This window comes from Chelmon rostratus, chromosome 16 (genome assembly GCF_017976325.1).
Source record: "Chelmon rostratus isolate fCheRos1 chromosome 16, fCheRos1.pri, whole genome shotgun sequence".
In the NCBI taxonomy this organism is placed as follows: Eukaryota; Metazoa; Chordata; class Actinopteri; order Chaetodontiformes; family Chaetodontidae; genus Chelmon; species Chelmon rostratus.
In genome coordinates, this window is record NC_055673.1 from 8,106,882 (window position 1) to 8,118,129 (window position 11,248).

The following is an 11,248-nucleotide window of genomic DNA, read 5'->3' on the forward strand; positions in this document are numbered from 1 at the left end:
CCCCCCGTGTCCGTTTATTTGTGAAGCGCTGATCAGAAGTCAGTGAGCGTACTCTGATTTTACGGCTAACTGCGAGGAGAACCCTCCCACTGAAACCGATTCAAAGTCAGTTTGGTGGCGAAAGACCAACGGTTTGTATTTGTTGTCACGAGATGCGCTTCCTCCCAAAGAGGCCAAAAAGTAAATAGGAATCGAGGTATTAGCTAGTGGCAATGGGCATGAGGAACGAAATACTGCCGGCTAACTAACGTCGCCTTAGTCAACGATTGTCCAGTCGAAACAAACCGGTGTTTGTTATTTTGGAAAGCCAAAAGGACGTTCAACAAAAGGGAAAGGGGAACGTGAGTGACACCAAAGTTTTACGATTAATGGGAAGCTTTTGTTTGTTTCTGTGGTTGGTCACTAGCTGCTGCCACCAAGCTAACTAGTAGCTAACGTTAGCTAACGTCCAGAGTGGTTTAACGTAACATTAGGCCAAAAGGAAAGGAGGAAAACAATTATGTTATGATCTATGTCAGCCCATTATGGTAGCCACACCAGTCGAATAGCAACCTGATTTTATTAGCCTTTCCCGCAATCGAAACAGGTAATATTATCTGTAAAATTTAAGTACGTTACTATAACACGCAGTAATAGATTCGTGATACAGATAAGATGGTGTCTCTTCTTGGTCTTAAAACTGCATGTCAAGTGATACAATCCTGTAAACCTACTTTAGGATACTTTACTGTTCAACCTGAATTGAATGGCTAATTATTGTTTCTTTTTGTTTAGCCATCATATCTATATCACTGCTGCTTTTTCTCAGAGGGCCCATCACTTAGTAGCTAGTGAAGATTTTATTGCCAACGATATATCCATTAATAATCGGTGTATAATTATCTTAATGTCTTCATTATTACCGTGACATTGGCTCAATTAGTCTGTGATATTTGTCTTTTGCCGGTTTTGTCCATCTCGACCTGAATCCACACGTTGGGCTATTTGATTTAGATGCTAGATGATTTATCAGTGCTTGGATGTGTTTTGTCGATATTGAAACGGTGGGTGCTACAGCAAGATCTATAAATTCATTATCGACAATTACTTGCACAATTAAGAAATTTCCGAAATAGTGAAAAATTACTATTACAATTTCTGTTGTGTGTTGTGTCGAATGTCTGACAACTTGTTCAAAACCCAAAGATGCCAAGAAAAACTTGTTTATAATCCTACTATTTGCCTCAAGTATCAGACTAGAGTGGCTGCATTCCAAGTTCTGCTTCAGTGCAATCTTGAGCTCTTGTGGAACTAGACAGGAGCACAAAGTGTCTGATCTCAGATACCTGTGTTTCAGATCATGTGACCAAGATGTATCAGGTAGTCAACACACTGTTTGTGGCTTTTATTTGTCTCACCATTTTGCATTTTGTGCCTGCCTTTTTGATAATCTCATTTAAAAAGCACCTCATGGAGTTATTCGTATTGAATACTTCTCCAGTTCACTTCAGACAAGATGGAGATGCTTTGTTTCCGGTTACCGGGCCACGGGGACACAACCTTGAAGCACATGAATTCACTGAGGTCCCGCCAGCACTTCTGTGACATCACCATTGTGGCCAGCGACAATCAGACATTCAGGGGACATAAGGTGGTGTTGGCTGCTTGCTCGCCCTTCTTACGGGACCAGTTCCTCCTCAACCCCTCCTCCAAACTTCAGGTAGGCAGATGTCAACACACAAAACATCCTACAGTCAGGGCTGTCATTGTGTCTCTGCTGAGTAAAAACGGACGTCCTTATTTGTTTATCCAGGTGTCGATGCTGTACAGCTCCACAGTGGTGTGTGATCTGCTTCAGTCATGTTACACTGGCATCCTGCAGTTTAACCCTGAGGAGATTGTCAACTACCTGACCGCTGCCAGCTATCTACAGATGGAGCATATTGTGGAGCGCTGCCGAGGAGCACTGAAGAAGTACATGCAGCTAAAGAACCCCAGTCGACCAAAGGTTAGTAATCCAAAACAATCATAAATGGTTATCATCGTTTTTTCTAATTAATGCATATGTTGTGCAATTATGGAAAAGTATTTACCCCTGCTTGATTTTCTTGACTTCATTTATAGACTGCATCTGTCTTTCATTTTTCCAGTAACACGTAAATCAATCAAAGCCTTGAATGTAAAAAACAAACTTGAGTGTTTTTTTTTCAGTTTTATCCTAACCATGGGTAAGTACTTATCTCCTCGTTTTTGTATGGTGCCATATGCGTCATTTTCAATTGCACACCTATTACCACTTTTTTCTGCATTTTGGACATACATTAACATGTTCTCAGCTCTTTCATAGCTTGCAGTGATGCTTTTTTCCTAGTTTTCTAGCAATCCCATAACCTGTTTTTTCCCATTTTGTCCTTCAAAAGGAGCCGAGACAGGCTCAACCAGTGATTGTCAGTGGAAGCATTCATTCTGTTGGATCTGCATCTCCTCCCACGGGCCGACCCTCCCCTGTGCACCCACACAGTCCCGTGTTACGCTCAGGAGAGGAGAACAACAGCGATATGTCTGCTCAGGGCAGCAGTCAACACCAGGGTGACAGTCCCATGCTGGATGAGCCATCTATTAAGGTTTGTTTGTGAAAGAAAAACCTGAGACCAGGGTACATTTTTTTTGTAATCTACATTGAATTTACAAATCTACCACAATCAGGAAAGAATGATAATAATAATAATTTCTATGGTACTTTTATAAAAGGAAGTGCTACAGACTGTGTACATGCTAAAAATTCTAAAATAATTAGATTAGAGGAAGAATTTAGATGTTTAACACAGAGCAAAATAGTAAAACATTTAGGATACAAAGAATATACATAGAACATACAAAAATTAAACCAAAACTGAATAAAAAAATTACAAGTTACAAGTTCAGAAATGGCTTCCTGATGGAAGTGAATTGTAAGAGGTGATTTAGAAGAGACTGAAGAGTTGTGTGCACTGATCCATTTAATTTCTGTTGTTGGGTAATATTTATTTCTGCATGTCATTCGACATTGAGATCGTGGGTGAGTATAAATACCTGGATGTTCACCTCAACAACAAACTGGACTGCACAAAGTCTTAAGATAAGATAAGATAAAACTTTATTTATCCCCAGTCGGGGAAATTTGGGCATTACAGCAGCACTGAAAGCAGTGGGAAGGGAAAAAAATAGCAGCAGAGGTAGAGAACATTTGAAAAAAACAAAATAAAAAGTAGACTATATATGTACATATTATACAAGCAAATTGACTATATAAAAGAAAAAAAAATGTAGAAAAAAATGCATATAAGAAATATGTAAAAAGTGTGTATTGCCCCAGTAGCTGTGGGGGAAAAAAAGCAATGTAAGCTGCCTTCCGATTAAAAATAACAATAAATAGTGTTACTACTATTGCACAGAATAATAAAGTATACAAAACAGTAAATGCTATGTAATATTGCACAAAAGTATGCATATGAGCGTAATTTGTCAAACAACATCAACACAGTCTTATGTTAAGTGGTGCTGGAGTAGAATAATCTGACAGCTGATGGAATGAAGGACCTGCGGTAGCGTTCCTTCTTACACACTGGATGCAAGAGTCTGTTACTAAAGGAGCTGCTAAGGGCCCCCACTGTGTCATGCAGGGGGTGGGAAGGGTTGTCAATGATGGATGTCACCTTGGCTAACATCCTCCTCTCACCTACATCCTCAGTGGTGTCCAGAGGGCTGTCCAGGACAGAGCCAGCTCTCCTGACCAGTTTATTAAGTCTCTTTCTGCCCCTCTCAGAGCTTCTGCAGCCCCAGCAGACCACTGCGTAAAAGACTGCAGATGCAGTCCTATGGATCCTATTGAGCTGTTTCCTCCTTCCTTTGTCCTTGCAGGATTTTCATATGTCAAAAATGGCAACGAGCATTTTGAACTTAACGCAGTCTACGTTTCTATTACAGGTTAATGCATCAGATGAGGACGAAGAAGCCAGACAGGAGGACTACGATGTGTTCAGAGTGTACATCTCTGAAGAAGAGCAGATGAACAGAGACAGGGAAGAGGAGAGAGGAGCTCCCTCCGATGGACCCCAAGATGCCTGTTACCCAGAGACAGAGGGTGTTGTGATTGGAGGAGAAAGCATTGAAAGTGACTTAAATCCAACAGATGAAGATCTCGGTACTGGGGGACATGTTTTCAGGCGCAGGCTGCCTGACCCTAAAATTGGCCAGGGCAGAGGTAGAGGCAGGGGGCGGGGTTTTAAGAGGAGAAGGTGGGTGTCATCACAGGAGAAAAGACCTCAAGTCATAGATCACCAACAGGATTTGTGGTGTCTGGCAACTGCAGGGATAGGAGGGAGTTTCGGGCTGGACTACAACCCCGATGGGCTTAAGGCTGGAGGTTACTACTCAGTTGAACTACCACGGTTAGACTTCGGCATGGGCGACACTCAGGGAGAAAAGGTCTCACCCGTGGCTGCCAGTGGTCTGACCCAGTACGCCCTGGATGATTCCAGCTGTGGTGCTGGTGAGGGGAGTTCAGGGTTGACAACTGCTGGAACCAACGAGGGAGGGGATGAGTCTGTGGCAGTGGTGGGATCCACTTCAAGCGTAGCTGGGCCCGTAATCTGCGAGCACTGTGGCATGACGTTCCCCTCGGCCCACTCCCTAGCCATCCACTCCCGCTCCACTCATCTGCTGTATGCCTGCCCCTGCTGCGGCAAACACTTCCACCACTCCGCCAACCTCACCCGACACATGGCCGTGCACCGAGGCGCAGGCAAAACCCACCAGTGCCCCCTGTGCTATAAGACTTTCACCCAGAAATCCACACTGATAGACCACATGAACCTCCACAGTGGCGAGCGACCGCACCGCTGCGCATACTGCCACGCCCGCTTTGCCCACAAGCCCGCCTTACGACGCCACCTGAAGGAACAGCACGGAAAAACAACGGGGCAGAACTCCCTACATGAGCAGGAGGAGAGGGAGAGAGCGAGGGGAGCTGCTGGAGAAATACGAGAGGAAGAGCACGAATGTCTGGTAACCGAACAAGTGTCATAGGCCAAAGACAGTTAAGTGTCTAAACATCTAAAGCTCAAGCTTACTGCTGTCCGGGGGCGGGGCAGTCTGTGGGGTCACCTTCCCCATGTGGACATTAAGCAAGTGCTAGAAACTGACTATGAGGCCTTTAAAAACTCAGACTATATATGGGTAACATTTGCATTAAAAAGTGATGGACATGGGTAAAAATGACAGAGACAGCACAGTCTCTTACAGTAAGGAAAGAGGCCTCTTTTCACAGCATACACTTTGATTTGTCATAGTAGAAAAAGTAAAGGCACTATAGATGACATTAACGGTGGCTCAGCTCTATTCAAGTGTCCCAGTAAGCCGTGAGAGTGTGCCAGCATGACCGATACCAGGACCCTTAAACTGAAGCAGCTAAATAGAATCCAGCCACTGTTAATTTGATTATTTACACCCGTGCTTCTCCTGCTGTGACTTGTGGAAGTGTCCTCAGTGACAAAGCCTGTGATTTTCATGTCTCTTAAAATAGTTCGGTAAGTTCGACTCAGAACTTTAATCTTAAACTTGAATATATGTAATACATGTAGTACGATGACAGGTCACGGTTCAAAGAAAAGATGACGTGTAAATAACATAATTGGAAAGTCTATTTCTTACACTTTAGTCATCTTTATAATAGTCCGCCCACACAAGTGTTTTTTTTTTCGGGGGCATTTTTGCCTTTATTGGACAGTTTTAACAGCTAAAAGGCAGACTGGAAACATGGGGAGGGAGCGGTGGGTGTAACATGCAACAACGGTTTATCGAGATGCTTCTGCAGACATCTGTCTCACACTCCTGTTAGTTTTGTTGCAAATGTTCAGGGCTATTACCGTTATAAGTAAATGGTACAGTATTATTATATAATTTGATGAAATCACAAGATTCACTCCATGGCTCCACCTGGCTTCAACCTACCTGAAGGTCTAATCTGCCACTCATTGTGGGGTCTTCATCACATCATCAAAGCAACCTGTTGATTTAAAAAATGTGTAAAATATTGGAAGAGCTAACGTAACTTGTTAACACTTACAAAAGTTACCCGACTCAACTTTTGTGGGATCGACTGCCCTTCCAGTGTTGGAGAAGTATGTCTCAGGTCATCCATGCGTTTCTGTTACTACACCTTGACGTACATAGATACACACATACACACACTCATCAATCTGTCTTTCTCATTGTCTTTGTTCAGGGTTTTCCAGGTGCCAGAGGAATGTTCATTATAGATTTAAAATCATTACCATGCTGACACATGGCGCCAGGCAGATAGTAGCTCCCTATTGTGTAAATGCTGTTTTCGGAGGCAGCATACAAAGAAATGTCATTTCTGTGAGCAAATAGTAGACTAGCACACATGAGAATTCTGTCAGAGCGTATGTCGCAAAAATTTTCAAATGTGTCAATAACCCAACTAATAGAAGACAGTGTAAACATAAGGTCCAAAAGGATTCTGTATTATTCTGATATTGCATATTTCCTGCACATTTTAATCTCAAATGCTCTTCATAAACTCAGCATCCTGACTGAAACATTTCCATTGACTCTTTGGACCCATCTTCACAGTGACAGATAATCTAAACTTTGATTTTATTAATAGCTTTAATTATTTACACATGGTTTACACTTAAGTGTACTTATTTGTGTATGTTTCTTGACCATAAAATGTCTGTATTTTATGTCTCTATTCATGTGTTTAGGAAATACTCATATCTAGATGAACTGTACTTTATTTCTTGCAATAGCAACATGAATATATATGCTTTATATATGTGTGTTTGTCCAATCCTTGTATTACCGACTTTCAAACTGTCTTTAAGTCTGGTTTGTTGAGACATTTGAAGATACCTGGAACATACTCCAAGAGGTATAATTCATATGTCTCTTGTTTAAAATGTATGTGGAAATAAGTGTGGATTTGTTTTTCCCCAGTTTCCACATAATTTGTGATGTTTTGGACTTGGTATTTAGAGCTAATTAACTATTAAATTAATCACAAGCTATTTTGATAATCGATTGTTTTTTTTTTTTTAAGAAAGTTTAATACTGACTAGCAACGCTTACAACCTATAACTACACTGTTTACAGTAACAGTGATCACAGTAGCTGTGAATATCTCCCGCATCTGCATTGTTGAGGTTTTGATTATGATACATTACGACTTACATACTTTTCCCACTTGATGTCTTGTTGATAGAAGGCTCATGGAAATCACACTCAGGGTAACAATGTATGGATACTGTTTATTGTGCTCCACAAAACAGTATCTCTAGTTAATGAGAAAAGCTGCCACACACAGCATCACATAGCAATGTGAACTACAGTGATCTAATCCAGAAGATAACTAATTTACTATTTATCCTGCAAACAGACACTTAAAGCAGCCCATGAACATGTTATCATTAAAGCAAAAGCATGAAAAGCTACATGAAAAAATAAACTTTTTTTTTTCCCCAATCACAAGAAATCTTCACTGTACACCACTTGGTTCCTCTTGTCCCTGTAGGAGCCTTTAGTGCTGTTCTGCACAGCTGTGAAAGAATGAAGACATTTGTGAAGGTTAGTCCAGGCTGTGCAGACAAAGAGCGTCTGAGTGTCTAAAACTAACAATCAGAGTGCTGTATTTACCCAGTGAAGCCCACACAGATTTGCCGGTGGCAGCATCCAGCATGGGCTGCTTCCTGGCGATGCTGACTTTGATGTGAACGTCTCCCACCGTGCTTCCATTCAACTGGCAGACAAAAACAGCGAGGTGAGTGCTAGTCTGCTGTGTACACAGCTGATATGAGCAAGGCATCCCCACAACCTTAAGGTGTCTCCTAGTAAACTGAAAGAATGACTAGATTTCATTAATATTTGATTTATTAGACATAATAAAATACAAATTTACTTGAGCACAAAAGGTCCTAGTTGACCATGGGAATATAATTCCTTTTTTTTATTACAATCATTATCTTTTTGCTAGTTTGAACATATTTGGCAATCTCTACATATATCTACACTTGACAGAAAATTATTTAAGTATTTTCAGTTTCTTGTTTTCAATATACATGAAATGAGATTAAACCCACATCTATGTTGCACTACACATGCTGTAACACACTTTCAATCTATTCATGAATATTCTGTTTCATATTTCTTTACTGGGTCCTGCTTATGTTTGTTGTTTTGGAAGTTGCAGCAGGAAGAAATCATTTGTTTAACTGTCAGGTTTTTTTGACTATATGAATAAGAATATGCATAGTAATATTTGTGAGAAAGAACATAGTTAAACTTGTCCGATTTTAATATCATGTGGTTGTTTTGTCTGTAAGTGTCTTATCAGTTGTAATGTTTTTATGCGGACCCCATGAAGTGTAGCTGATGTTCTGCATCAGCTAACGGGGAACCAGATAAAATCCTAAATCCTTCTTGCGTTGGATTATACCAACCTCCGCCACTGCCTGGTCTGCAGACTCCATCTTCTCAAATGTGATAAATGCACAACTTGAAAGAGAAACAGGAAATACAAAATCAGAATGTAAACACAGAATAAAACAGAAGCAGGAAAAGACAGCTGGCTATGTTTTTGTGTAACCGTTCCATACTTGCGTGGGTTGTCCATGGAGAGGTCGATGATGTTTCCATGTTGAGAGAACGCCGAGCGAAGGCTGTCCTCAACGAGTCCGGAGCCGTAAACATACACCGTATTCCCTTTTCGCACCCCTCGCCGCTCTGGGTATGAATCTGACCCTGAGAATGACAACATGGGAAAAAAATCATTTATGTGCCCTGGGATGCCATTTGACAACCACCACACTACGTCCACATTATGAGATATCTGCAGACATCTCTACCTTCCCTATGTCGGATTTTTTTCTTGTTTAATTGTATAGCCTCCCTCCATAACAGCAGAATTTGGTTACTCACGTCTGAACGGTCCATCTCTGTCTCTGTCCCGTTCCCTGTCGCGGTCTCGATCCCTCTCTCTGCTTCGATCTCTGTCTCGCTCTCTGTCCCGTTCTCTGTCTCTTTCCCTGCCTCTGTCTCTGTCTCTATCCCTGTCCCGGTCTCTTTCTCTGTCTCTGTCCCGCTCTCTATCCATCTCTCGGTCGCGGTCTCGCTCTCTGTCTCTGTCCATTTCGCGGCTGGATGACACGGCACCTCCATCGTCCTCGTCCCGGTAGCGGTCACTTGAGCTGACAAAGCTGCAGGGCCACATGGGGGAAATTATGTTACGCCCACAGTTTCTCATTGTCAGTATATTAAACAGATTTTACTTAAACATGATGGTTTTCGGACATTACCTCTCATACAGAGATTTCCTGTGGGCTCTCTTCCCAGACTAGGAGAAGCACAAATATGATAATATCAGGATAAGCTTTTGTTTTCTGCTCAAGTGCAACACAGGTCACTTCTTGATATGCTTTTATAAACATTTATAATATGGGACATTTGCCTTTTTAATGCTACCACTGGGAGCTGCCATTGACAGAAATTCTACAAAAGGGAATTTAACTCTGAATAGAAAATAACTGGCATGAATGTGTCACAATGCAATGGCAACTGGCCGTGACAGCCTCTGTATTTTTTCCATTAATACTCATAAGTTGAGGAACTGCTTATTTCTTAGGGTTGTTTGAAGCCATGTTTTATCATATCTTATACCCATTATACCTCAGGTTGTTCTTCATCTGTAGACACACTCCTCTGGAATGGTAAGAAAGCAGGAACTGGGCCTTTCTCTGGGTCCTGTGGCAGACAAAGACCAACAATTAAAAAAAAAATCAATCAACAAAGCAAGAAAACAGCTAAGCTTAAACAAGACTGTCTACGAAATAACAGCTCACCTTCAGTTTTATTTCCAGCATTCGAGAGCGTTTAAAGCCCGAGTTCTTGTTCTCTGATTTGATGGCACTGATGGCGCCTGACTTGATCAGCATCTTTGCTTGCTCTGTTGCTGTTGCGGTGTCAATGACAGGCTGGTCTGACAAAGCTATGATGAAGCAAAGTGGAAAGAAGTGACAAGTATAGCCAGTGTTTAAGTAGATTAAGGTAGTTTGATTGGCAGTTAAGAAAATACATGCTACTTTTGCAGTAATAGAAAAAGAGGCTTGCAGAAGCCTGAATATTTTAAATAGTAAAGTATACAAATATGCAGGGAGGTCATTTGTATATTATCCAGTTCTTTGTTGCATGTAGTTAGAATGGTTATTATTTACATTCATTCAAAATCGTACAATATTAACTCTTGTCAGTGTGTTTTCATTTGCTTTTAAATTCCTGTGACATTGACATATTTGTTCATAAGTTTCAGACTCTCAACAGGTGTCATGTGATTAAAGCGACTGAGCAAATGAATGAATTCAATTATACATACTGGGGATGTTATAACACACACATAAATACACATATATATATATACACACACACACACACACACAGTAAACAAATGGTGTATTTTACTTAGCTGTTAGCATACAAGTACATCACTGCACATGGAGTCCGATGCACTTACTCCGTTTCAGGCCACTCTGGTTTGTCTGATTGGTTGAACTCTGCTTCTTCAAGGCAAGCAGCGCCTTTTTCTGCACAACCAGTGAACAAAGTTTAATGTTAAAATAATAGCAACATCGCGACTAATTTCGGTGTGGTCCTCCAACGTTACACACTCTATAACCGTGGATAAAACGGGTGATTTGAGAGCAAGTTTCCAGCTACTCACCTTTTTCTTGAGTTTCGCATATTTCTTTTGCAGTGCCTCCTCTTCCTCCGTTAGCGAACTCGGAAACACCACCATGACGGCAAAAGCTACAAGACAGACAATTGCATGAACAGATGGTGATAAATATAGCTGTAGTAACACATCTGGCGTTGACAAGTTTGCATATGTGTTTTCAACTAGTTCACCCCCGCTAGCCAAGGTAAGCTAATGAGGTGGCTAGCCACAAACCAAAACATGACTTCCTTTCTTAGTAAATACAAGCGTAGCTAATTCAGACCACCCTACAAATGTAAACTACAAGCCTGCCCGAATAATTAGACATGTATGATCTGTTAAAACTACTTAATATAAAAGTTATTAGCTTTTGTCTGACAAATCCATTCACTTACCAATTCAAACGGTGGTGTTCCCCTAGTTCAACAGATACGCCGACGCGTAAATATGACGTCGCAGCTGCTGGCAACGTTTGTTTTTTTTTGCGATAAAACTGTTAGC

The 11,248-nt window shown here is 41.3% G+C and overlaps 2 protein-coding genes across 2 annotated transcripts; one reads left to right on the top strand and one right to left on the bottom strand.

The window, feature by feature from the left end:
- The first annotated feature begins 83 nt into the window (after positions 1-83).
- Positions 84-7,475, top strand: LOC121619770 (zinc finger and BTB domain-containing protein 12-like). Its single transcript, XM_041955654.1, has 5 exons — positions 84-341; positions 1,481-1,699; positions 1,793-1,987; positions 2,400-2,603; positions 3,946-7,475. Exons 2-5 carry the CDS (start codon positions 1,496-1,498, stop codon positions 5,044-5,046), a joined length of 1,704 nt encoding a protein of 567 aa, XP_041811588.1. The 5' UTR covers positions 84-341; positions 1,481-1,495; the 3' UTR covers positions 5,047-7,475.
- Positions 7,273-11,186, bottom strand: nelfe (negative elongation factor complex member E). Its single transcript, XM_041955655.1, has 11 exons — positions 11,143-11,186; positions 10,754-10,839; positions 10,547-10,616; positions 9,879-10,024; positions 9,706-9,780; positions 9,336-9,373; positions 8,959-9,236; positions 8,637-8,781; positions 8,481-8,535; positions 7,678-7,780; positions 7,273-7,580 (listed from the first exon to the last, which is right to left on the bottom strand). The coding sequence occupies exons 2-11, from the start codon at positions 10,826-10,828 to the stop codon at positions 7,507-7,509; spliced, it is 1,059 nt and encodes a 352-aa protein (XP_041811589.1). The 5' UTR covers positions 10,829-10,839; positions 11,143-11,186; the 3' UTR covers positions 7,273-7,506.
- Between the last annotated feature and the right edge of the window lie 62 nt (positions 11,187-11,248).